Source organism: Loxodonta africana, chromosome X (assembly GCF_030014295.1).
Source record: "Loxodonta africana isolate mLoxAfr1 chromosome X, mLoxAfr1.hap2, whole genome shotgun sequence".
NCBI lineage: Eukaryota > Metazoa > Chordata > Mammalia > Proboscidea > Elephantidae > Loxodonta > Loxodonta africana.
Window position 1 is genome coordinate 1,287,573 of NC_087369.1, and position 27,051 is coordinate 1,314,623.

General features: G+C 52.4%; 2 protein-coding genes across 4 annotated transcripts in view; one reads left to right on the forward strand and one right to left on the reverse strand.

Moving 5' to 3' along the window:
- Positions 1–15,593, forward strand: part of LOC135227243 (interleukin-3 receptor subunit alpha-like) — a 29,437-nt gene extending 13,844 nt beyond the window's left edge. Inside the window, exons 5-12 of one of the 3 annotated variants that reach the window (XM_064277877.1) lie at positions 903–1,035; positions 1,115–1,293; positions 2,832–2,947; positions 4,347–4,373; positions 8,737–8,857; positions 10,655–10,754; positions 14,116–14,197; positions 14,464–15,583. In XM_064277877.1, the coding sequence (XP_064133947.1) occupies positions 903–1,035; positions 1,115–1,293; positions 2,832–2,947; positions 4,347–4,373; positions 8,737–8,857; positions 10,655–10,754; positions 14,116–14,197; positions 14,464–14,538 (833 nt within the window). In that variant the 3' untranslated portion in view covers positions 14,539–15,583. Of the gene's footprint in view, positions 1–902; positions 1,036–1,114; positions 1,294–2,831; positions 2,948–4,346; positions 4,374–8,736; positions 8,858–10,654; positions 10,755–14,115 lie in introns of all 3 variants that reach the window. The other 2 variants (XM_064277876.1, XM_064277878.1) reach the window with 2 other exon arrangements.
- A 1,389-nt stretch (positions 15,594–16,982) lies between these two features.
- LOC135228831 (ADP/ATP translocase 3) lies at positions 16,983–22,539 on the reverse strand. Its single transcript, XM_064277879.1, has 4 exons — positions 22,334–22,539; positions 19,186–19,672; positions 18,225–18,365; positions 16,983–17,579 (listed from the first exon to the last, which is right to left on the reverse strand). The coding sequence occupies exons 1-4, from the start codon at positions 22,442–22,444 to the stop codon at positions 17,422–17,424; spliced, it is 897 nt and encodes a 298-aa protein (XP_064133949.1). The 5' UTR covers positions 22,445–22,539; the 3' UTR covers positions 16,983–17,421.
- Between the last annotated feature and the right edge of the window lie 4,512 nt (positions 22,540–27,051).

A 27,051-nucleotide genomic window follows, 5' to 3' on the forward strand; every position in this document is an offset into this window, starting at 1 on the left:
GAATAGTCCTGGTATGAACGCTGGTGTACAAATATCTGCCTGAACACCTGTTCTAGTTTTCTCAGGTATACATCCAGGAGTGGAGTTGCTATGTTAACTCTATGTTTAACTTTTTTAGGAATCTGCAGATAGTTCACATTTTACATAACGTTGTCATAAGTTGCAGCTGACTTAACGGCGTCTAACAAGGTTTGGGTTTGAATAACAAGTATTCCATTGCATGGACAGGCCACATTTTGTTGATGTGTTTGTCCAGTAACGGACCTTTTGGTCATTTCCACCTTTTGGCTACGGTGAACAGTGCTGCAAAGAGCATCAGTGTACAAGTGCCTGTATTATTTCTCACACCTGCATGTGAACCCACAATGATCTTAGAGGTCACGTTACTGTAAAATATAGGTCGTTTCTGATGACACAAGAAATGAATTGTAAATGTGGAAGCCATTGTGCCGGCAAACGTTTTAGCGTGTGTATTTTCACCACTTTTTTTTTTAACAGCTCGTTTTTCTTTGCAGGAGCACTGGTGGCACAGTGGTGAAGAGCTTGGCTGCTCGCCAAAAAGTCGGCAGTTTGAATCCACCAGGCGCTCCTTGGAAACCCTACGGGGCAGTTCTACTCTGTCCTAGAGGGTCGCTATGAGTCAGAATCGACTTGACAGCAATGAGTTTGGCATGGGCAATGGTTAAATGCTCGGCTGCTAACTGAAAGGTCAGCGGTTCAAACCCACCCAGTGGCTCCGCGGGAGAAAGACGTGGCAGTCTGTTTCCGTAAAGATTTAGAGCCTAGGAAGCCCTATGGGGCCGTTCTACTCTGTCACACGGGGTCACTATGAGTCAGAATCGACTCGACAGCACCAAAGAACATCAACGACAGTTTTTATTTTCTCTTCTTTGCGAGCCCAGATGGGAAGCCGGGGGCAGCTGCGGAGAACCTGACCTGCTGGATCCATGATGTGGACTTCCTAGAGTGCAGCTGGGCTGTGGGCAAGGCAGCCCCCTGGGACGTCCAGTACCACCTGTACCTTATTGAAACCCCGTAGGTGTGGTCTTGAGCACAGCTTCGCTGTCGGGGGAGGGGAGGCCTCGGGTCCCTTACTGACACGCTCTGTTTGCAGCAACTACGAAGAGTGGGCATGTGGGCATTACACTACGGATATGCGGGGAATACATACCGGCTGTCATTTCGACAACATCTCTAAGCTAAAAAATCACCACCACCACTTTGTGGTGAATGGGACCAGTGAGGGATTCATAATCCCGTGCACCGAGATCTTTGCCACGTTGTCAGAGATTGGTGAGTAAGGACCCCCACGGAGACCTCGGACCATATGGGTGCTGCTGTGTGTCTGTAAGGAGCCCTGGTGGCGCAGTGGTTAAGTGCTTGTCTGCTAACCGAAAGGTTGGTGGTTCAAACCCTCCAGCCGCTCCGCAGGAGAAAGATGTGGCAGTCTGCTTCTGTAAAGATTACAGCCTTGGAAACCCTGTAAAAAACCAAACCAAATCTGCTGGTGTTGAGTCAGTTCTGACTCATAGCAACCCTGTGGGTCGCAGTAGAATTAATTGGCTCATAGGGTTTCCAAGGAGCACCTGGTGGATTTGAACTGCCGATCTTTTGGTAAGTAGCCCTAGCTCTTAATCACTACGCCACCAGGGTTTCCAACGGGGCAGTTGTGCTCTGTCCTACAGAGTCGCTGTTAATTGGAATCGACTCAACAGCAGTGGCTTGGTTTTTTTGGTTTTTGTGTGTCTGCTGGAGTCCCTCGGTGGTGAAAATGGTGAACACGCTCAGCCGCTAAGCAAAAGGTACCTCGGAAGAAAGGCCTGGCAACTTACGTTAAAAAAATCAGCCACTGAAAACCCCGTGGAGCACAGCTCTACTCTGAAGCACACGGGGTCGCCATGAACTGGGGTCAATTAAACAGCAACTGCTCAGTTCCTGATGGGTTACCATGACTCAAGTCACCGAGCTGCTTGCTGTTGGGATGTTTCGTAACAGCCATGACAGAGAAGGGCTCAGCAGCCGCACGCGGAGGCAGATCCACCCTGCAGCTGAGGGGCTGAACCTTCACAAGACCCCTTTCAAAGCCCTGTGTTCACGTGGCCACAGGTTGTTGTAACACAGACCCATCTTGGCAAAGCGCACATCGTTCTCCATTCTTTTCCTTAAAGTCCCCCAAAACGCAAACCAACTCATTGCCGTCGAGTGGATTCCAACTCGTAGTGACCGTACGGGACAGAGTAGAACTGCCCCATAGGGTTTCCAAGGCTGTAATCGTTATGGAAACAGACCGCTGCATCTTTCTCCCACCAAGGGCTGGTGGACTCTAACCGCTCACTTTTCAGTTAGCAACCAAGCGCTTAACCACTGCACCATCAGGCTCCTTCCGTAAAGGTTACAGCCTAGAAAACCCTAAAAGGCAGACCTGCTCTGTCACGTGGGGGCACTATGAGTCAGAATTGACTTGACGGCACCCAACTGCAACAACATGGCCGTGATATATTTATAACGTATTTTGTCGTGTGTCTCTGGCTTCTGATGTTTCCACCCATTCTTCAACTTTTACTTGGATTTTTCTCTTCTTTCCCTGAAATTTTAGGAGGTGTCTATTAAAGAATCTTCAGAGGAAAAAAAAAAGTTAATTTGCTTTACTCATAAAAGAGCCCTTGTGACACAGTGGTGAAGTGCTAACCAAAAGGTCAGCAGTTCAAATCCACCAGCCGCTCCTTGAAAACACCACAGGGGAGTCTACTCTGTCTTGCAGGGTCACTATGAGTGGGCAATGGGTATGGTTTTTTGGTTACTCATAAAAGTGTTTGTTTTCCCTCCCCCAGAGATACTGGCTCCTCCTAGCCTCAGTGGGAGGTGCAATAAGTCATATTCCCTCATGGAGTGGAATATGTCAAGTCATTTCATCTGGGACTTTATCTATGAGCTTCAGATACAAAAGGTAAAAGGCTGACGCTGACACCCACCCACCTCACCCCCGTGTCCTCTGCAACCCGTCCTTTGTGGCTTTGTCAAGGGCAAAGTCTTCTTCAAGCAGGTACAAAAAGGAGCAGCCATTAAAATATATATACATATGGATAAACTGGATTTTAGGACAAAAAAAAGTCTGCTCTTTGAAAGACATAGTTAAGAAATTAAAAAGGCAGGCCACAGAATGGAGAGGCATGCTTGCAATTCAAAAGAGTTATACTGAAAATATTTAAAACCAGACACCCACTGCCATCGAGTGGATTCCAACTCATAGGGACACTAGAGGACAGAGTAGAAGTGCTCCATAGGGTTTCCAAGACTGTAAATCTGTACAGAAGCAGGCCGTCACATCTTTCTCCAACAGAATGGCTGATGGGTTCAACCCGCCGACCTTCTGGCTACCAGCTGAGCACTTTAACCACTGCACCACCAGGGCGTCTTTAAAAACCAAACCAAACCTGTTGCCATTGAGTCATTTTGACTCATGGTGACCCTAGAGGACAGGGTAGAACTGCCCCATAGGGTTTCCAAGGAGCACCTGGTGGATTAGAACTGCCAACATTTTGGTTAGCAGCTGAGCTCTTAAAGGAACCCTTAAAATTCAATACTAAGTTACCCTGAGACCAGAAGAACTAGATGGTGCCCAGCCACCACTACTGACCGTTCGGATCAGGGTCACAGTAGGTGGACCCTGATAGAATAGAAGAAAAACGTGCAACAGAACTCAAATTCTTAAATACTCCAGACTTACTGGACTGGTTGAGACTAGAGGATTCCCTGAGACTTTAGCCCTAAGATAGTCCTTAAACCTTGAACCAAAAACTACCCCCGAGGTCACCTATTAGCTAAAAGACGAGAAGATAAGGGGGCAGGGAAACTAGAGTACTGGAAATAGAATAACCAGAACGGAATTAAAGAGAATGTTGACACATTGTGAAAAACGTAACTTATGTCACTGAACAATTTGTGTAGAAATTGTTAAATGGGAACTTAATTTGCTATGTAAACTTTCACAGAAAACACAAAATAGTAAAAAAAAAAAAAAAAAAAAAGCCTCAATACAGCAGCTCCTGTCCAAAAGCAAGACAAGACGGCAGGAAGGGACAGGAGCCAGACGAATGGACACAAGGAACCCCAGGATGGAAAGGGGGAGCATGCTGTCACATTGTGGGAATTACAACCAATGTCATAAAATTGTATATGTGTAAATTTCTGAGAAATCAATTTGAGCTGTGAGCTTTCGCTGAAAGCGTTAAAAAAAAAAAAACCCTCAATACTAAGAAGACAAACAGCCCTATAAACCTGAAATGGATAGACTTTCTCAGAGGAGGACCTGGGTACTCACCTACTTGTCTGCTCTTGTCTTACAGGGCACGGATCCCACCCACCTAAACACGGTGAGTGTTCCCCTACTGTTGTGGGTTGAGTTGTGTTCCACAAAAGATATGTTGAAGTCCTAACCCTAGTACCTGTGAAGGTGATCTTGTTTGGACATAGTCTTTGCAGATGTTATCAGGTAAGTGAACATGAGGTCACACTGCAGCAGGGCATGTCCTAATCCCATCTGAGGGGTGTCCTTATAAAAGAGAAGAAGAGACACAGAGGGGAGACAGCCATGTGAAGATGGAGCAGAGATTGGAGTGCTGCACCCACAAGCCAAGGAATGCCTGGAGCCACCAAATATGGGAAGACACGAGGAAGTATCCTCCCCTAGAGCCTCCAGAGGGAGCATGGCCCTGCCCACGCCTCGATGTCACACTTCTGTCCCCTAGAACTGTGAGAGAATAAATTTCTGTGGTATTAAGTCACCCAGTTGCTGATACTTTGTTATGGCAGCCCTATTGGAATGGTGTGTTTATAAAAGCAGAGAGGAGACACAGAGACACAGAGGGGAGACGTCATGTGAAGACCGAGGCAGAGATTGGAGTCATACAGCCACAAGCCAAGGAACACCAAGGATTGCTGGCTGTCACCAGAGGCTGGGAAAGAGGCCGGGAACAGATTCTCCCTCAGAGCCTCAGAGGAATCAAGACGGCTGATACCCTGGTCTCAGACTCCCAGCCCCCAGAACTGATAGAGAATAAATTTTTATTCTCATAAGTCATTTTGATGCCTAAGGGGTGCCTGACCCAGGCCATGGTCTTTTCGATCGCTTCATACGCATGTGAAAGCTGGACGATGAATAAGGAAGATGGAAGGAGTGTTGACGAATTTGAAATGTGATGCTGACGAAGAACACTGAATATACCGTGGACTGCCGGAAGAATGAACGAATCTCCCCTGGAGGAAGTACAACTGGAATGCTCCTTAGAAGCGAGGATGGAAAGACTCCCCCCTCACTTACTTTGGACACTTCATCAGGAAAAGATCAATCGCTAGAAAGGGATATCACATTTGCTAAAGAAAGTGGAGGGTCGGCGAAAGTGAGGGAAACATTCCATGAGATGGACTGATGACACAAGAACCAAACAGTGAACTCCAACGTCCCAAGATGGAGCAGGACCGGGAAACATTTTGTTCTGTTAGGTCGCCATGAGCCAGAATCAACTTGAAGGGAACTAGCAGCAACACAAGTGACCAAGTCCAGGGTCCTTTGAGAGCTCCAGGACTCATTCGCTCCCCTCCTTCAGTAGCACACACCCAAATTTGCCGGCACACAGTACTTACGATTCTTCCTTTTCAGCAATTCCCGTGAGCCAGGCTCCTGGTGTGGGCACCACTCAGCCTTCCGCAATCTTGCAGCGTCGGTGTTTTTATCTCCAAATTTGGAGAAAAGGAAATCAAAACTCTGATGATCCCTCCAAGTCAATAGGGTCAGGGTGCTATTGCTTGTCTGGCGCTGTTGGAAAAGGATGACGCATTTGCCCACAGATCACATCCACCAGACATTCCCCGCACGCTTGGGGCTGTGCCGGGCACCTGGATCGAGCAAGTCAACAAACTGTGCACTCCACCTGGCCAGGTAAATGCGCTCAGATAGGTGGGTGTCTTAGGTTGGGTTCTCTAGAGAAGCAAAAGTAGTAAAGCATATAAATATATATAAGGGAGGGATTTATATCAAGGAAATAGCTCATGCCATTCCAGAGGCTGGAACGTCCCAAGTCCGTGAGTCAGGATCACAGCTTCTCCTGATTCACGTAGCTGCAGGGGCTGGCGAACCCAAGATCAGCAGGTCAGAGAGCAGGGCTCCTGCTCACAGGCTGCAAAGATCGATGAATCCCCAGATCAGCTGGCAAGATGGCAGGTAAACTGCTAGCTCAAGTCCTAAGAACCAGATGTCAGATGAACAGGAGCCAGCTTCAGGATCCGGAGTGAGCAAAAAGCCCCCTAGCCTTGCCAGAATGTCCACTTATATTCGGCACAGGCCACACACCCAAAGAAACTTCCTTTCAGCTGATTGGCTACTCACAGCAGAGCCCACTATGGGGGTGATCACGTACCAGATTTCAACAGGGGAGTGATCACAATGTTATACAACTGCTAAACTACTGAGAGTCATGGCCCAGCCAAGCTGACATACAATCTTAACCATCATAATGGTCCATACACCCAACGTGCGTCCATACTGTCAGAAATGACGCCTCGGCCGGCTCCAGCCAGCTCACTGTGGACTGTTCTGAATGAATGGGAGGCTCCCTCCAGAGGCTCTAGGGGAGTGTCTTAGTCATCTAGTGCTGCTATAACAGAAATACCCCAAGTAGATGGCTTTAACAAAGAGAAATCTATTCTCTCACAATCTAGGAAGCTAGAAGTCTAAATTCAAGGAGAGGGCTCTAGAGGAAGGCTTTCTCTCTGTGTCAGCTCTGGTGGAAGGTCCCTGTCATCAAACTTTCCCTGGTCTAGAAGCTTCTCAGCACAGGGACCCTGGGTCCAGAGGACGCTCTTTGCTGCTGGCTCTTCTGTCTTCTTGGAATGAGGTCTCCCTGTCTCTCTGCTTGCTTCTCTCTTTTATGTTTCCAAAGTGATTGACATAAAACACAACCTAATCTTGTAGATTGACTCCTGCCTCAAAACATAACTGCCTCGAATCCAGCCTTATTAACATCATAGAGTTAGGATTCACAACACACAGGGAAAACATACCAGGTGACAAAATGGCGGACAAACACTGGGAATCATGGCCTAGCCGAGTGGACATACATCTTGGGGGGACACAGTTAATCCATAACAGGGAGGATACTTCCTTGTCTCTTCCAGCTTCTGGTGGCTCCAGGCAGACATTCCTTGACTTATGGCCACATCACTCCCATCTTTACCTCCATCTTCACATGGTCTCCTGTGTGTGTGTCTAACCTCCCAGTATCACCCTTATATAAAGATGCTTGTGATTGTATGTAGGCCCTTGGGTGGAGCCCACAGTTTATGGTCAATTACAACTAAAGGTGGGCGGTTTGAAGTCACCGAGCAGCTCTGCAGAGGGAAGGCCTGACGATTTGCTTCCGTAAAGATGGCAGCCAAGAAAACCCTATGGAGCATTTCTGCTCTGTCATATGGGATCACTATGAGTTGAAATTGATTCAGTGGCACCGGACAACAACATGATACCCTTTATTTTCCTATAGAGTTATAGCATCTGTGTGAGTCCCCTGGGGCTGCCCTACCAAAATGCCACACACTGGGGGGCATGGAACAATAGGAATTTAGTCTCTCACAGTTCTGGAGGCCACACGTCCAAAATCAAGGTGTGGGCAGGGCCGAGCTCCCTCCAGAGGCTCTAGGGGAGGGTCCTTCCTCATCTCTTCCAGCTTCTGGTGGCCCCAGGTGGTTCTGGGCTTGTGGCTGGATCACTCCAATCTTTGCTCCGTCTTCACATGGCCATCTCCCCCATGTCTGTGTCTTCTCCTCTGTCTAAGGGACACCACTCGCTAGATTTAGAGCCAATTCTGTCTTGGTTATCTAGTGCTGCTATAACAGAAATACCACAAGTGGATGGCTTTAACAAAGAGAAATCTATTCTCTCACAGTCTAGAGGCCTACAAGTCCAAATTCAGGGCGTCAGCTTCAGGGGAAGCTTTCCCTGTCTCTTGGCTCTGGGGGAAGGTCCTTGTCATCAATCTTCCCCTGGTCTAGTAACTTCTCAGAGTAGGGACCCCAAATTCAAAGGATGGGCTATTCTCCTGGCTCTTATTTCTTGATGGTATGAGGTTCCCGTGTCTCTCTGCTTCCTTCTCTCTTTTTTATCTCAAAAGAGATTGACTCAAGATACAACCTAATCTTGTAGATTGAGTCCTGTCTCATTAACATAACTGCCACTAATCCTGCCTCGTTAACATCATAGAGACAGGGTTTACAACACATAGGGAAATCACATCAGATGACAAAATGGTGGACGATCACACAATACCAGGAATCATGGCCCAGCCAAACTGATATGTTTTTGGGGGCACAATTCAGTCCATGACACACCCTAAGTCCAGGTTGATCTCATCTCGAGTCCTTTCACTGAATCAAATCTGCAAATAGCCTACATCCAAATAAGTACAAATTCACAGGTTCTGGGTGGACTGGGGTTGGGGGTCCCTCCTTCCACGCTTCGGGGCTCCCTACACTGCTCATCACCTACCAGATAAGCAGCCCTGTTCTTAGACACACCAAGGTGGCCATGGACTGTTTACCTCCTGGTTTTTATACAAAACAATTTACTGTTTGGTCACTCGGGGAGCCCAGGCTGAGAGGGACAGGGGCTTTTCTCCTTTCGGGGCCCCACCCCCCTCTTCCCACCAGCTGAGAATGAGCTTCTCTTAAATATTTGCTTGTAAGCCTATCGTGACGGACAAAAACTCCCATGAGCTCGTGAACCCCGGAACGTACGTGGCGAGGATCAGAGCCAGGAACAACTTTGGGAACACATGGAGCGGGTGGAGTCCGCCCCGGAGTTTTGGTGAGCATGGCCCTGTTTTGTTCTGCTTCTGTCCTGCGTCACAGTTGTGCACCATCCCTTGTCCCAGAAATACATCCCCACTTGCCTGCGAGCCCACCGAGAGCTGACTTTTCATTGCTTCCTTTATGTTCCGCTGACAACAGTGCAGCGGGGAGAAGGCAACCACACTCCCCCGCTCTGAGTCCCCAAATAACACGCTGAACCCACTGGTGGTCCTGCCACACCTTACCCTGTCTTAGTCTGCTAGCGCTGCTGTCACAAAATACTACACCTGGGTGGCTTTAAGGCAACACTGGTGGCTCAGTGGTTAAGAGCTACGGCTGCTAACCAAAAGGTTGGCAGTTCGAATCTATCAGGCGCTCCTTGGAAACTCTATGGGGCAGTTTACCCTGTCCTATACGGTCACTATGAGTCAGAACTGACTTAACAGCAATGGCTATAGGTTGGGTGGCTTTAAAGAACGGAAACGTATTGTCTTCTGGCAGCTGCCGACACTCCTTGTAGGCACATATGCCTCTGTGTCAAATAGCATCTGTCTTCCCTCTGCCTGTGTGTCTGTGTTTAATCTGGTCTTTTTAGAACTCAGACGTGATTAGCTTTAGGATCCACCCTTACACCCATATGTTTGATTACATTATGTTATGGAAGATGATTACATTATATTTTATTGAATTGCATTACGGAATGTGATTACATGATATTATGGAAGGTTAGTACATTATATTACAGAAGATGATTACATTACATTATGGAAAGCGATCCCATTATGAAAGATGATCACATTATTACATTAAGGAACGTGATTACATTACATTACATTACATTACATTACATTACATTACATTACATTACATTACATTACATTACATTACATTACATTACGGGACGTGATTACATTATGGGAAGCGATCACATTACATCACATTATGGAACATGATTACATTATGGGACGTGATTACGTTACATCACATTACATTATGGGAAGTCATTACATTAAGGGACATGATTACATTGCGTTATGGAAAGTAATTGCATTATGGAAAGTGATTACGTCACATTACATGTGAGGTGGTCATATTACATTAGATTATGTTATGGAAGGCGATCATATTACATAATGGAAAGTGATTACATTACATCAAGTGTGAGGTGATCACGTTACATTACTTTACAGAATGGCAAACCACTTTTTGGCCAGACGATTGATAACCATCGCCTGCCAAGGTGATGATAAAATTAACCATCCCAATCAACCCACGAAAATTCAGGGTCGTGGCCATCTAACACTCATGTGGGAGAGAGGGCAGAGAAGAGCGAGGGTGTTGCTCCCCTGCACAAACAGGGCGACCCTCCCTGCTGGGTCTGAGCTGCCTCAGCCTAGTGGCTGCATACCCAGAGGTGAGAGGGTCAGAGGAGAGGCTGAGGAGCTTTGCTCTTCCAAAGCCCTCGAGCTGCCCTGTGGCCCTGCATGGCACCCAGGGTGAGGCTGATCCCACAGTCCATCTGTGGTCAGTCCTCCCTCCACCAGACATGTCTGGGCATCAGCCTGCTGATCTGTAGGGGGGATTCCTGCAGCCCCCCACCGTTTCCTTTGGATTCAGCTGATTCCTGGGCAGCGGTAGCGCTCCCAGTTGTCCCACTGGGAAGCCAGCCACCCCGCATGCGACCGGCCACCTCCAAGGCCCCTCCCAGTCTGCTGGGGAAAGGCTGCTGGTTCCATCAAGCTGCCAGCCTGGTGCCAGCCCTAGGCACCCCAGGGCAGGCCTTGATGCACCCCCTTCCACCCTTTCCTTGCAGAGTGTGACAAGGACGGGAGCCTCGGGATCTGGCCGGCGACTCTGTCCATAGCTCTGGGGACACTGCTCACCATCCTGCTCGTGGTGCTGCTCTGCAGGAGGTAAGAGCGCCGCCCGCTTCCGGTCTTCCTTTTGTGAAATAATAGATCCAGGCTTAGCAGGCAGAGACTTTCCTCAAATGGATTACCGCAATAGAGGGGGCTATTGGAGCCCTGGTGGTGCAGCAGTTAAGCGTTCAGCTGCTAAGCCAAAGGTTGGCAATTCAAACCCGACATCAGCTCCTTGGACACTCTGTGGGGCAGCTGCGTTCTTTCCTATAGGGTTACTACGAGTCAAAATTGACTCCATGCCAAGGGGCTTGGGGTTTTTTTGGTTTATTGCAATAGGGAGAAGGGGCTATTGCAACAAGTGGAGGGGTCTATTGCAACAGAGGGAGGGACTATTGTAATATTGGGAAGGGGCTGTGGAAATGGGGGGGCTGTTGCAATGGAGGAGGGAGGCAATTACAAAAGGAGGTGGGGCCATTGTGGGGGAGGGGCTATTAGAGTGGGGGAGGGGCTATTGCCATAGGAAGAATGGGATACTGAAATAGGGAAAAGGGGGCTATTGCAATGGGGAGGGGTTATTGCAGCAGGGGAGGGGCTACTGCAAGGGGGAGGGGCTATTGTAATAGGGAGCATATTGCAATGGGGGCTAATGCAGTAGGAAGGGGGCATTGCCATATGTGAGGACTACTGCAACAGGGAGGGGGACTGCAATAGGGGAGGGGGCTATTGCAAAGGGAGGCACTGTTGCAATGGGGGAGAACTCTCAGGCTGTGATATCTGTAAGCATCTCAGGGGTTAGGCAAAACAGGTTTTCTTTATAGGGAGGAATGAGCAGGGTGAGAAGGAAGCAGGTGTGGTTGGCGGGATTGGGCAGAGATGTGAGAATCTCTCTCCTTTGGGATCAGGGGATTCTCAGAGGGCCCTTAAGGAAGGGCTATGTGCCGGCTCAGGCTAAGCAGCCAGAGTTCAGGGTTCTGGGGAAAAAATGGAACTCAACGGCAGCGGGCGGGGCGGGGGGGAACCAGAGTGTGGTTAACAGGCATCTATTCCCATTGGTCAGTGGGAACGCGAGCTGGTCATGCACAAGGCCAAAAGGGGGTACCTGGGGGTCTGTGTCTGATCTTGTCCTGGGTCAGCCAGGGGCCTCCACAAGCCTCTTCTGAGCCATAGGGAGAGGGGGGTCCTTTGTGATAAGCCAAGTCCCAGGCGCACAGAGGTGGGGGGTTCCTTAACCTTCACTGTTTCATGGGAGCACAGTGCTCCGTAGAATTTAACATTGTCAGTGTGCGGTAGGATCAGCTGAAAAATGCACCCCACAAAGCTGTCCACGCCCTAATCGCCCAAAACTTGTGAATATGGTACTTTACATCGTACAAGGGGCTTTGCAGATATAATTCAGTCTTAACTTTTATTCAAAATATTTCTTATTTCTATTAAATCTTATACATAGGGACATTATCCTGGATTCGAGTTCCCAGGTGTTGCGAATGGCTCAAATGGTTAGCTTGCCTGCTCACTCAAAGGTTGAAAGTCCGGGTCCACCCACAGGCACCTCGGAAGAAAGGCCTGGCAACCTACTTCCAAAACATCAGCCATGAAAACCCCATGGAGCACAGTTCTGCTCTGGTACATGGGGGGTCACCATGAGTCGGAGTCCACTCATTGGCAATGGGTTGATTTAGGGTCCTGGGGGGCTGGTAATTGTATTTACAGAACAAAATGGGGGCAGTGTAGCCCCCTACTCCTCCCTGGCCAGCAGTGGGACCCCCTGCTCTGCCTGGTTGGTTCACACACGGTGGGTGTTCTCCCCTCCCCTCTTTCCCTCACCCCGTCTCTTCTCTCTAGGACACTTCCCACCCCTAAGCCCCAGACTGCAGGCTCCAGCCCCAGACTCCCTCCCAAGAGCACCCCAATGAATACCTCAACTTTCTTTGTGCATCGTGGTCCCAGTTAACGTCTCCTGTTCCTGATGCCACCGGGTCCCAGATGAAACCCCAACACCGGAGGTTCTTCCTGACATGGCTCAGGGACCTTCCTTCCACAGGGTGGTGGCAGGCTTACAGATGGCTCCCCACCTGGTCCCAGACCCCTGTTGCCTCCACAGAGCCATCCCCAAGCCCAAGTGACCCACTGGCTCCTGCCTGGCGTCAGGATCACTCTCCAGGGGCGCCCCAGCCCCAGCTCTGGGTCTGTCCCTGTCTCCCACCTGGCTTCAGAGCCCCCAACCCACCCCATCAGGCTGGTCCCTTTAAGCTGTGGGGCTGTTTGAGATGGCCATGGAGCACCGGCCCCAAGTGGGGAACACCTGCAGGGGGTGTGGCCATGGTAGGGGCTGCAGTCCTTGGTGGGCACCGGCTGGGGTCAGGTGGACACAGGTTAGAGAGAGCAGGTGCGAGCTGCGCACACGCAGGCTTTGATTGCTCACACCTGGGGATTAGAGCCCACCTACCATCTGTGGACAACAGGTGAAGGGCCCTGGATTGGGACTGGGAGTGCTCCCCACACGGATGGAAGGGGTGGCAGACGAGATCCCTGGAGACGAAGCCCAGAGACACAGGGCTCTCTCTAGACCCCAGGCCTGAGCCTGTCCAAATGTGGGCATCCTGGTTGAGGACAGGCTGGGGGACCCAGGTCAGGGCACAGCCCAGCAGGCTGAGAGACCAGCTGGCAACACCGGTGGGGTGACCTCATGTGGGTACTCACCCTGCTGGCCTCTGTGTTACCAAAGAAAAACCAAACCATTGCCTCAGAGTCGATTCTGACTCATAAAGACCTGTCCCATAGGGTTTCTAAGGCTATAGGGTCGCTGAGTCGGAATCGACTCGACGGCACTGGGTTTGGTTTTGCTTTTTGGTTAACCTTTAGAGATGAGTGCTTACCCACTGTGCAACCAGGGTTCCTTGTGGTGGGTCTACAAAAACAAAAACAAACCAAACCCACTGCCACCGAGTTGACCCTATAGGACAGAGTAAAACCACCCCACATGGCTTCCAAGGAGGAGCTGGTGGATTGGAACTGCAGACCTTTGGGTTGGCAGTTGAATGCTTAAACACTGTGCCACCAGGGCTCCTTGCTGGGTTTTGTTGTTGTTAGGTGTGGTCGAGTCGGTTCCGACTCACAGCGACCCTACATACTACAGAACGAAAACACTGCCCGGTCCTGCACCGTCCTCACAATTGTTGTTATGCTTGAGCCCATTTCTGCAGCCACTGTGTCAATCCCTCTCGTTGAGGGTCTTCCTCTCTTTCCCTGACCCTCTACTTTACCAACCATGACGTCCTTCTCCAGGGACTGGTCCCTCCTGATAACATGTCCAAAGCACGTGAGACAGTCCCCCCATCCTCACTTCTAAGGAGCACCCTGGCTGTACTTGTCCCGCGCTGGGTTTAGAGCGTGTGAATTCCTCTCCCCCCAGGTTCTCTGTGATCCAGAAAATCTTCCCTCCAATCCCTCAGATGAAAGACCCCGTCAAAGACTTCTTCCAGAATGACAGGCTGGTGCGTGGCCTCTTGTCTTCTGCTCTGGGTGTTTCCGGGGACTGGGGGTGGTGTCTCCCTGCCCAGGGAAGACTCTGGCGAGGGGTCAGCGGAGGAGGCTGTCCTGTTTGGATGCCAGGAGGTGATCCAGGGTGGCCCTGCCCCAGGCTGGCAAAGCCTGGAGCCCAGTGAGCCCCTTGCCTGGGTCTGGGAGCTCTGGGACGGGGCAGCCTGCACACTGCTGTCCTGAGTGGGGAAACTTCCTGACTCACCCCTCCTCCCCGCAGGCTGTCTGGGATGTAGTCCAAGAGAGCTGGGAAGAGTGCCCGGTGGAAGAAGTGCAGGCTGTGGGGGAGACATGAGCCCAGGGCAGCCGTGCCCGATGGACGCTTAGAGGGGTGGCAGGGGTGGATCACACCACCACTCATTCTGGAAGGGCTGCCCTGGGAAGATGCGACTGTTAGGATTGAACTGTGTCCCCCAAAACGTGTTGGAATCCTAACCCCTATACCTGTGGATGTGGTCCCATTTGGGAACAGGAATTTGTCATGTTAATGAGTCATATCAATGTAGGGTGTGTCTTAAATCAATCTCTTTTGAGATGAAAGAGGCAGATTAAGCAAGCACACATGGGGAGGATAGATACCCCAGATCTCCAAGGAACAGAAGCTGAAGAGACAAGCACTTTCTTTCCCCTAGAGCCAGTACCCTAAAATTCGGACTTCTATCTTCCTGAACTGTGAGAAAATAAATGTTTGTTAAAACTGCCTAATTGTGGTATTTTTCTTTTTTAAACACTGCCGACTTCCCACGATATGTTGCCTTTCCTTCCACCAATACTTAATTCGTAATTTTCCCTCATCCCTGACAACCATTTTGTTTTTTTCCTGCATGTAAATCTGTTGTAACACTGGCTTCACACAATATTTGTACTTTTGTGATTAGCTTCTTTCACTCAGCCGTCCAGATTCATTCATGCCGTGAGATGTTTCAAAGGTTCATCGATACTCTTTATTGATGCGTACTATTCCATTGTATGTACCATAGCTCGTTTATCCATTCATCTGCTCATGGGCACCTAGGTTGTTTCCATTTTTTGGGCTATTGTGAACAATGCTGAAATGAACATGGGTGTGCATGTCTATCCGTGTGACAGCCCTTATTTCTCTAGGATATATTCCCAGGAGTGCCATTTCTCTCAAAGCACCACTAAGAGACTAAGAGGGGCTCAACCCGTGTGACATCTCACATCTCCTAATAAAGTGCTCTTTTCTCTACTGCAAGTCCACCCTGAGCCCCACACCCTCCCTCATCCCAGCTGGTATCCCACTGACCAGCCCATGGTTTGCTCCTTCCTGACTCCTCACCCGGCCCCACCTGGTCCCCAACTTTAATACAGCGACACCTGTGAGAACCGGAACTCGACGGGGCAGCCTGGCTTTTCCCAGTCTCATAAGTTTCCCACCACTGACAGCGTGCCATCTCTCCACTTTTCTATTGCTCGTTTTAGTGAAAAATAATCACGTTTTCCTCTTCCGTCTTTTACAGGTTTTACTGCCATGTCTTCTCACCGTATTTTCAGTCTTTGGGAGCACTTGAGATGGTTTATGTAACAAGGCAGGGTCCAGCTTCCCTTAACCAGCTGTGTGTGTGCAAAAACAAAAAACACCTGTTGCTGTCGAGTTGCTTCCAACTCATGGTGCCCCCAGGTGTGTTGGAGTGAGCTCCACAGGCCTTCCCTTCGAGGTGCCTGAGTGAACTGGAACCTCCAACCTTTCAGTTAGCACCTGCGTGAGTAGTCACTGTGTTATGTACCGAGATACCACCGTCATTTCAAGTACCAGCAGGGACCCCATGGTGGACAGGTTTCAGCAGACCTTCCAGATTCAGACTAGGAAGAAAGGCCTGGAGATCTACGTCCCAAAATTAGCCAACAAAAACCTCAGGGATCACGGCAGGACACTGTCTGACTCGCTTTGGACGCATCGTCGTCAGAAAACCATGCTCCATAAGGTTTTCATTGGCTGATTTTTCGGAAGGAGACTGACAGGCCTTTCTCCTGAGGACTCGAGCCTCCAATTTTCAGTTAGCAGTCAAGCACTTAACTGTTTGTACCACGTGATAACTTCCAGTAGGAATGGAGACTCCAAAACACCTGGTTTTCTGTAATGAATGTGGTATGTGTGCAAAGGAAGCTGAGGGACAAAGGGGGCTGTTGTCTAGAGGCGGCCCGCACACCTGGGCACATCTGCACCACCTTTGCAGTGGGGTTCTTGGAGGTGAGCACAGGGCAAAGGCAGGTTCTGGATGCAAACCTGCAACCTGGCTCTTCGGGATCCCTCCTTATGACATGGGAACCTCTAGGAGTGGCCCTGAGGGGGTGCTACCAACTGGAAAGGTGGAGGGGCACAGAAGGGAGAGAAAACCCCAGATGGGAAGCTCGCTTGCCTGTCTGGCACTCACCTGTGCTCATCCACAGACCAGGAGCAGCTTCTCGGACAAGCTGAGCTGCACACAGGCATCAATCTGGGCTCTGTCCCTCATCCTGTGTAGGCCACAGACCCCTAGCTGGTCTACGAGGTCCTGCTGTCCTTTGTACCCCTGCAAGACCATCAGGAGCCCAGGCTCTGGCCTTCATCAGTGTGAGTTGCGACCTCCCTGGCTGGCCGCTAAGGCCCCACTGTGCCCCCGGGAGGTGTTATAAGGACCCCAGACCACAATACCCGTGGAGGGCCTGCCTCGGGCAGAGAAGACCCCATTGCTGACCGTTTCTGGCCCCGTGAGAACTCCCGACCCGGCACAGAACCAGAGTTCTGAGTCCTGTTTTTATTGTTCTGCAGCAGAATGCCCAACGTAAAACATCATCGCAGGATTCCAGCTGTGCAAAGAGGAGCTAATGCTGACAGACACATGGGAGACATGATTCTGTAAATAAATACTCGACACGACGGGGGGCGGAGGAGGGGAATGACAGGCGTAGTCTGGATTTGGGGGTCCTCGGGTACCCCACTGTGGACCCATGATATTGGTCGTGATCCCCCTACCCCGAGATAATCAATACACGAATCGGCGGTGCCAATGGTCAGATGTGGTCACGATGAGCCCCTTGTTCCCTAGCCCTCTAAGGACATGATCTGGACTGGACAGGGACAAGAGGAGTTTCCTGAAGGTCAGTGGTCCGTATCGGTTGGGTCTGGGTTCTGTGTGGTGGTCTGGCCCCTCTTCTTCCCAGGCGGCAGTGGTGGCTAGATGACCTTCTTGAGCTCGTCATAGATGACCAGCACGAAGGCCCCACCCATGCCCCTCAGGACGTTGGACCAGGCACCCTTGAAGAAGGCCTTGCCACCCTCGTCCTTGAAGATCTTCCGCCAGCAGTCAATGGTCCCGGTGTACATGATGTCAGCTGGGGGGGGGGGGTGTCAGGATGTCATTGAGGGACCCGTCAGAGGGCCCACCCAGACCACGTGTGAACCCCCAACGCCACCACCTGGTCCGCTCATGGGGACTGAGGGTCCCTCCAAGCAGGGTGGGGAGGAGCCCTCTGCTGTCAGGACAGCTCAGGCCTCCGTGGTCTCTCGCTCCACGGACACCCTGTGCATACGCTCTAGACAGAGCCGGTGAACGGAGGGGACAGGGACCCAGACTGGGGGTGGGCACAGGTCTGGAAATGGGGTTCAGAGAGCATGATCTCAAGAAAGGGACCTGTGAAAAACCCTTTAAGGACTTCCTCCCTGCACCCGAGGAGAACTGCCCACAGCCAATGGGGACTTCCTCCCTGCACCCGAGGAGAACTGCCCACAGCCAATGGGGACTTCCTCCCTGCACCCGAGGAGAATTTCCCACAGCCAAAGACGACTTCCTTCCTGCACTCGAGGAGGCCAAGTTCCTCCCTGTGGCCACCTTACTCTGATGAAGGCCTCTCTCCAACCTCTTCAGGAAAGCACCACCTTGTCTAACTGTCACAGGCCCCCACGGGCCGGGGCAGACAGCCATCCAAGGAGCTCCCAGCCCCTCCAGCCCCCACAAGCGCCCTCCGCCCCACAGATACCTCCTTTGCGCCCCGACTGCATCATCATACGCCGCCGCACGGTGTCGAAGGGGTAGGAGACGACGCCGGCCACAGCCGTCACAGTCTGGGCAATCATCCAGCTGATGACAATGTGTGTGTTCTTGGGGTCGGGGAGCATGCCTGTGGGGGACCGTCTGCGTTAGACCCCTCGGCAGGCATGGCCACCGGTCCTGTCCCTCAAGACGCGACCGTTCCAGAGGCCTGAGCTGCTGACACCCCCGCCCCATTTAACACGAAGCCCCCAGCACCAGGCGACGTCCACCCCGAGATCCAGGGGTCAGGACTGCTGATAGCAGGAACTCCTTAGACATAGACAGACATACACACAAGTAAATGATAAACATCACACAGGGTCTCTTGTGCCAATACAGGGTTTGCCCTGAGGCCTGGGAGTCAGAACCGCACAGACCAGGAGGAGCTCCTTAGGTACGGACAGGCATGGAGACACGTTAAGATGGATCATGTATTGACAGCTGATAGATGACACGGACGAACACGATCAACAGATACCTAAACATTGGATATGCAAGCAGATGATACCTAAGTAAATAACAGACAGGTACACAGCACACAGGTTCTCTTGAGCTAATACAGTCTGCCCTGAGACTGAGGATCAGGACTGCAGAACAGCGACTCCTTAGGTACTAACGGGAAAGATAAAAACAGATGACAGACGACAGACAGACAGACAAATAAACAGTGGGGGCGGGGGAAGCCTGCACAGCATAGTCCTGGCTTGCAAGCTTACTGCCTGGCCCGGGGTGCTCCTCCTGGAGCAGAGAAAGGGACAACGAACAGCCCACAGCCTCTGGGTGACCTGTGCACAAACAGCCCAGCCGGCAGGGCCCAGGAAGCCCATGTGGTCCGTGCCTGTCTTACAGCCCCGGCCTCCCCCCTACGGGCCCTGTGGTCCGCGCCCATCTCCCTGCCACGCCCTCACCTTTGGCCGTATCATAGATGCCGAAGTAGGCGGCCCGGTAGATGATTATCCCCTGGACAGAGACGTTGAAGCCCTGGTACAGGCCACGGACACCGTCCGACTTGGTGATCTTCACCAGACAGTCTCCCAGGCCCTTGAACTCGCGCTCCGCGCCAGACTTGCCAACATCGGCCGCCAGGCGGGTCCTGGCGAAATCCAGCGGGTAGACGAAGCAGAGGGAGGTGGCGCCGGCTGCCCCTCCGGAGGCCAGGTTGCCAGCGAAGTACCGCCAGAACTGCGTGTGCTTGTCCACCCCGCCCAGGAAGACCTGCTTGTACTTGTCCTTGAAGGCGAAGTTGAGGGCCTGGGTGGGGAAGTAGCGGATGACGTTGGCCAGGTTGCCCCGCCAGAAGGACAGCACGCCTTGCTCCTTGGGGATGCGCACGATGCAGTCCACGATGCCCTTGTACTGCTTGTCGGCCGCGATCTGCTTGCTGGCGTGCTGCACCTGAGGGACAGAGCACAGGGCACCGTGAGCCCTCGGTCCGCACACAGACACCGCACGCATCACAAAGGAGCGTTCTTACAAAACTAATGTCGCTGACCTGACTGCTCACTGTCCTGACAGTTTACAGAGGCTACACCTGAGGGCCAGAGCACAGGACGCCGTGAGGCCTCAGTCTGTCCAGAAACACCCATGGCAGCACTAACGGCTTGTACTCGGCTAACTAAATGGCTGGCAACTTTAAGTCACCCAGGGGTGCTGTGGGAGAAAAGCCTGGTGCTCTGCTCCTATAAATACTACAGCCTAGAAAGCCCTACAGAGCAATTCTACCATTTACATGTAGGGTTGCCGTGAGTCAAAATCGGCTGATGAGAATTTTCTTTTGGGGGGGGGCGGGATTTATTCAAAGAACAAGCACTTTTTATAAATGTAGTGTCACTGGCATGTCTGTTCCCTGCCTGCAGGATTTGGAGGTCTTGTACTCGAGATGGCGCAGGACTGGTCAGTGTTCCGTTCAGTTGTGCTTAGGGTCGCAACCGACTCGATGGCACCTAACAACAACAACACTTGAGAGCCAGAGGACAGAATGGTGAGGGCACTGCAGACCAAGGCCTGAATCTAAACCCAGAAATGCCCTTATAAATCAACAAGTGTTTTTATAAAACCAGTGTCGCAGACGTGACAGTTCAAACTCCCCTGATCAAGCGGGAATCTCTAGGTCCCTCCTGCATCATGGGAGCCTCTGAGTGCCACAAATGGTGAAAGGTTCGTCTGTTCACCAAAAGGCTGGCATTTCATATCCACCCAGACGTGCCTCAGAAGAAAGGCCTGGTGACCGACTTCTGAAAAATCAGCCACTGAAAACCCTATGGAAGGAGGTATTTCCACCGATATACATGCGGTTGTCCTGAGTTGGAATCAAGGGCAACTAGTTTATTCAACCATAAGTTTGGAGGCCCAATCTTTATAAGCAGTTACTGTAACTTTAGAAATTCTGTCCTAACAACCGTCTTGTAAGTAGCTTGTTACTTTTGATAACAACATCAACCCAAGGCCACCACTTCCTACTCACACAGACCATATAGCATGTAACAGAACCACCCCGCAGGGTTTCCAAGGCTGTCACCTTTACGGAAGCAGACCAGCACAAAAGTAAAGATAAAGGAGGTTACAAGTCCACTGCGGACCAACGGCTGCATAAAGACAGTAATGAAAACAGAATCCCCCCCGCCCCCCCCCCCCGCCACAGGTGTGCTTGGGACTAGAAACTGCTGAGTTTCTAGAACAGAAATCTGTGCTTAGAGAGTTAATTTTTGAGTGAATTCCATTTGGATGGAGATGAATTCCTAGACAGACAGCTTTTGCCAGCTCCCACATACGATGTGCTGTTCAAGTCTGAAATCACAGATACAGTAACTCCTGTGAACAAATGCTGCTGCACCCATTTCAACCCACGTTGTGTCAGAGTAGAACTGCACTCCACAGGGTTTCCAGTGATTGGTTTTTTAGAAGCAGGTTACCAGGCCTTTCTTCCAAGAGACCTCGGGGGCAGGGATGCAAACCTCCAACTTTTTGTTTAGCAGCTGAGCCCAGTAACCCTTTTCACCACCTCAGACCAGACCAAATCTGCTGCCATCGAAGACGATTCCCACTCACAGCAACCCGGTAAGGACAGAGCAGAACTGCTCCATAGGGTTTCCAAGGCTGTACATCTTTACCAAAGCAGACCCCATCCTCCTCCTGTGGAAGTTGGTAGGTTTGAACCCCCAACCCTTTGGGTAGCGCAGTGCCACCAGGGTTCCTCTTTTCCGGCCCGGGGACTCCTGGAAATCAATTGTCGTGGAGCTGACCACGACTCAGGGACACCTCGTGTTGTGTCAGAGTAGAACCGTGGGCTGCACGGTTTCCAATAATTGACCTTTTGGAAGCCGATCGCCAGGCATTTCTTCCGAGGCGCCTCGGGGTGGACTAGAACCTCCAACCGGATGGCTAAGAGTCTAGCGCTTCACCGTTTGCATCGCCCAGAACGAGTTCACTGTTGTCAAAGAGACTGACCCAGAAACTGGCTTTCTGAGCTCAAATTTCGGTTCTAGGAACTGTCAAGATCATCTACGCCCACGTACACCTGTCAAAATCCACAGCCGATGTGAATAACCCACAGGAGCCCCTTCCAGACACTGTCTGTGCGTCCCTCCTTGCTCGGGAAGGACGTGTGCACACGTGGGGTTTCTCTGGGCTCCCCAACCCACGATTCAAGTTCAAGGAGAAAAATGCACTTTAAAGGACCCCCTGCCCCGGAACACAGGGCACAAGGGTGGGCACTGGGGGCGGAGGTGGCCCCAGCTGGGGGTCAAAGCTCCCCGTGGACGGTCACCCTCCCAAGGTCACGACATGCCCGCTCCAGAGTCGCTCTGCCCTTCCCGACCCGGGCGCCAGAGCGCATGCGCGCCCGGCCCGGAGCCCGTCCCCGCCCCCACGCCTGCGGCGACGCCCCACGTGACCCGCCATCGCCCCGCCCCGGAAGCCGCCGGCGCGCGGACAAAGCGGTCGCGGCCTTGCACTTCCGGTGCCGGTCCCGGTGCTCGCCGCCGGCCCGACCCGGTCCCCCGCGCCCTGTCCGCGCGGCTCCCTCCGGGCCCGGGGTCCTGCCCACCCGCCGCCCACCTGCAGCAGCAGCTTGACCCGCTCGATGGGGGCCACGGCCGTCTTGGAGATGGCGGCGGCGATGCCGCCCGCCAGGAAGTCCTTGGCGAAGGAGATGGCCTGTTCCGTCATGGTGGCAGAGCGCGCTGCGGAGCGGGCGGAGAACTGGAGTGGACGCGCGAGGGCAGGGAAGGTGGGCGCCGCTGGCTCTGCCGCCGCCGCCGGGACCGAAAGGACGGGCCGCCTAGCGCGCAGCCGCTAAGGCGCCCAGGCCCCGCCCCCGCCCCCGCCCGCAGCGCCTATTGGCCGCCGCGCCCACCGGCGCCCCGCCCCTCGCCGCGTGCCGCGCCCCCGGGGGATGCCGGGAGTCGCCGCGCGCCCCGCCCCGCGCCCCCGCGCGTCCTGCCCATTGGCCGCGCGGCCGCCACGCCCCGCCTTTTCCTGCGCTCGGTGGCCCCGAGGCATGCCGGGAGCCGGGTCCCGCCCATGCGCCTTGCGGGCGGGGGGCTCGGCTGCAGTGACCTTTTCAAGGTCACTGGGAGCGGGGAGGTTTTGGGGGGCTGCCCCCGGGGCGCGCTGTCCGCGGCCTTCCACCAGGCCCGGGTGCCCGCGCGCATCACCGGGAAGGGAGACAAGGCCAAGGACCGGAAGCTGCGGTGCTCCCGACCCCCGCTTTTCCCCCAGGATGGAGCCTTTTAATGGGGGGCGGACGCGTCGTCCAGTGAAACCCTCAGACCCTGCTAAAGGGAAACACGTTTCTGGGGGGCGGCCTGATGCCCCTTCCTCGCGCTAGGGCGCCCCGACCCCGAGCGAGGCTCCCCCTGTCGCCCCTCCAGGCTCACCTGGGGGCCCTCTGCCCTCGCCCCTGACCCCTTAACTCCCGGCACCAGCCGGTGGCGTTTATGGGGCCTGGGGTCCTTTGCTGCACCCCCGCGGGGCTCCCCCTCCACCTGCACTGGCTCCCACCTCCCCCAGGCCACCGAGGGGCTTCTTCCCCACCTTACTCCTGTAAGGCCCAGGGCTGACCTTTGGGGACTTGGAGACGAGCAGGAGGTCATAAGCTGCCCATATTACACACACTGACATATAGCCCTTACCCCCACCCAGAAAGTAAGGTTGTGAGGGCAAGATGTTTTAAGATGCTTTTAACTTTTTTTTTGATGTATAAAAAGAAAACTACCCCATTGCCATCCCTTGGATTCCAACTCATAGCGACCTTATAGGACAGAGTAGAACGCCCCTATAGGGTTTTGAAGGCTGTAAATCTTTACAAACTGACATATCTTTCTTGTGCAGACCACCTGGTGGGTTCGAATCACCGACCTTTCGGTTCTCAGCCAAAGGCTTTAACCATGGGGCCACGATCACCCAATGAGTTTTCACAAACTGAACACAGTCCGGTAAAAAAAGACCCTTACCAGCAACCCAGAATGGTTCCTGGGTGGTGTAAATGGTCAACACACTCAGCTGCTAACTGAAAGGTTGGAAGTTCAATTCCATTCAGACGTGCCTCAGAAGAAAGGCCTGGCAACCTACTTCCAGAAAAATCAGCCACTGAAAACCCTGTGGAGCCGCGTTCTGTTCTGACACGTCGGGGGGTCACCATGAGTCAAGTTTGATTCAATGGTAGCAACTCAGAAGCAGGGTCCTTCTTTCTTTTTTTCTTTTCTCCCTCCCTTTCTTCCTTTCTCTCTCCTTCCCTTCTTTTCCTCTCTCCTTCCTTCCCTCCCTGTCAGTCCCTGGCACTGAATGAATGGGCAGATGGAATGGAGCCACACAGAAGAGCTCAGGGCATGCCACCCTGCCAATTTCACGGTCCAGTGTGTTATGAGGAGCCCTGGAGGCAGAGTTGGTGCAGTGGTTAAGTATTTCATTGCTAATCAAAAGGCCGGCTGTTTTAAATCCATCAGCTGCTCCTTCGAAATCCTATGGGGCAGTTCTCCTCTGTCCTGTAGGGTTGCTATGAGTCAGAATCGACTCGACGGCAACAAATTTTTGGTTTTGGATGTGTTTTGAACTTTTTATTGATCTGTAACATACAGAAAATTGCACAAGCACTCGAATTTTCACGAAGAGAACATAGTCCTCTCAGAAAGACCCTTAGTAGCAAACCAGAAGTGTCCCTGGATGGTGCAAACAGTGGACATTCTCAGCTGCTCACCAAAAGGGGCACAGTCCAAGGCCCTGAAGCAGTGGGTGAGGGGAGGGAACCAGACACAAGAGCTCAGGCACCCTGAGCCTATCCACTTCCCAGGCAGCAGTGTCCTTTAAATGCCTTTCTTAGTCCTCTCTTGACCTCTGCTGTGAGGCAGGTAGGGGGCAGGGCTTGAGGCCTCCACATTCCACAGGCTTCAGCTGGCTTGGAGGCAGAGGCTGTACCTGGAGGGTGTGCCCGGCTGTGGGCAGGGACAGGGTGTCTGCTCAGGGACCTTGTCTGGGCACTGGTTTCCACCAGATGTTTCTCGTCTTTGCAGACTCAGCCTGTCTGGGCTGGAACAGACCCAGGAGACGGTTATCACTGCCCTCGCCTGAGCCTACAGGGCCATGGAGCTGGAGTGTGAGGTCCAGCTGGGACTCCCAGGCCCTAGAATGTGGTGTATCAACTTCAGTGCTACAGACTGTGTGGTACAGAAGAGAGCGTTTGTAATATTTACGGGAGTCCAGCGGCACAGTGGTTAAGAGCTATGGCTGCTAAACAAAAGGTCGGCAGTTCAGATCCAATAGTCACTCTTTGGAAACCCTGTGCGGCAGTTCTGCACATCCTACAGGATCGCTGTGAGTCCGACTCGAATCCACAGCAATAGGTTTTAATGTTTATGGAAGCAGGTTCCCTCGGAGCCACTGAGTGGATTTGAATCACTAACCAGGACTCTTTCCCATAAATAGACACATTAAAAGATTTTGGGTTTTAGCTGATGGCTTGGAATGAGTAGTGCAGTGATGTGGCTGGCAGTTTTTTCTTTTTTCGGGGAGGGGGATAGGTACCAGGAACTGTGAAATTCTTGGGAATCAGCGTTCCATCAGGTGCTGCCTTCAAAGGTCTCTAGTGACAACGGGGAGGAGGCTGGACAGGGCAGGGCTGAGGGGAAGGGCCAAGCTCCATTTACTTAGGTGTGACAGGAAAACCTGTCAAGGCCAGAACCTGTGTAAGGCAGAAACCTGTCCGAGAATGGAAACTCAAATATTTCCCACTAATAAAAAGTGATAGAAAAGTGGTAAGACTGCACCCTGTCGAAGGCAGAAAACTTAGGAGACCCAGAAAAAGAAAGTAGTCCTGTCAGAGTTCCCCCTTGCACGGATTTCACTATAGTATATGACTTATGGTTGGAGCCCTGGTGGTGCAGTGGTTAAAAGCTTGGCTGGTAACCCAAAGGTCAGCAGTTCGAATCTGCCAGGCGCTCCTTGGAAACCCTGTGGGGCAGTTCTCCTCTGTCTTGTATGGTTGCTAGGAGTAAGAATCGACTCCACGGCAGTGGGTTACATAACTTATGGTTTGTGCCGCTGCCTCCGCAGAACCCCAGAATAAGTCCAGAGGGCAGTTTTTACTAAGTGCTGTGTTGCAAACAGAACAGTCCCCAAAACCCCGGGGTTGTGGGTAGCAGTCAGCAGGGACAGCTGCTTCGTGTTGTCCTTGGCCGGCAGGAGTCAGGGTTGCTGTTGGGTCACCTTGGGCCCCAATCTCCACTTCCTTCCAGCCAGGCATCTCAGCCAGGGCCCTTCTTGTTCCCTCAGCTGCGTTGTGCAAAGTGAAAGAGTCTAGGAATAATGCCTTCCTGGGCTGTGCTCCAGGAACCCTGGTGGCGTAGTGGTTAAGTGCTACGGCTGCTAACCAAAGGGTCGGCAGTTTGTATCTGCCAGGCGCTCCTTGGAAACTATGGGGCAGTTCTACTAGGATCACTATGAGTCGGAATCGACTCCATGGCACTGGATTTGGTTTTTTTTTGGTTGGACTGCGCTCCGCGCTGGTACCCATTCTCTGCCCCTAGGTATCCTGGGCCATCCCATAGGCGCTGGGTTGATCAGGAGATCCTGGGTTTGAGGCTAGTCGCCCAGAAGAGCGGCTCCCTCCTGGGCTTAGTTCACTCAGCAGGCTGGGACATAGTGGCTGGCAGAGACTGCCCCGGCCTCAAGGGCTTTTCACAGTCCAGGGCACATCACCCACGTGGGAAGGCCCTTAACCCAGATCATCCCTGGGGAGGATGATAGAGGACTTCTAGAAGGACCAGCTGCCCCACTGAGCCAAGGAATGGGCCCCCAGGAGGAGGATGGGAGACCCTGGTGGCTACAGGGACTGCCCCAGGGGGCAGGAAGACCCCAGTCCCCTGGAGGCAGGGCACTAACCAGAGGACCCCAGGAGTGGCGAGGTCTCAAGTTTCCACACCCACCGCTGTGCCCTTCAGCAAATGACCTGCTTGAGGGCACCCCACATGTTAGAGAGTAACCTCCCCGCAAGATACCACTTGCGGAAGCTGTGCAAAATAATATCAGGGGAGGGTGGGGTGTGTGTTTGTGTCCTTGAAGGGTTCTTAAGTTACTATTTAAGGTGCCCTGGTGGTTTTAGTGGTTAAGAGCTTGGCTGCTAACCAAAAGGTCAGCAGTTCAAATCCACCAGGTGCTCCTCGGCAACCCCATGGGGCAGTCCTACTCTGTCCTGTAGGGTCGTTATTAGTTGGAATTGACTGGATGGCAACGGGTTTGGTTTTTTGGGGGGGTTGGTGGCACAGTAATTAGGGTCACTA

Bases quoted from the DNA above. Each gene is read 5' to 3' on its own strand.
- LOC135228831 (XM_064277879.1), bottom strand. From the start codon at position 22,444: ATGACGGAACAGGCCATCTCCTTCGCCAAGGACTTCCTGGCGGGCGGC. The intron at 18,366-19,185 runs GTGAGGGCGTGG...GGTCCCCCACAG, and splicing joins CATCTATGATACGGCCAAAG to GCATGCTCCCCGACCCCAAG. The intron at 17,580-18,224 runs GTATCTGTGGGG...CCCCCCCCCCAG, and splicing joins GCAGTCGGGGCGCAAAGGAG to CTGACATCATGTACACCGGG.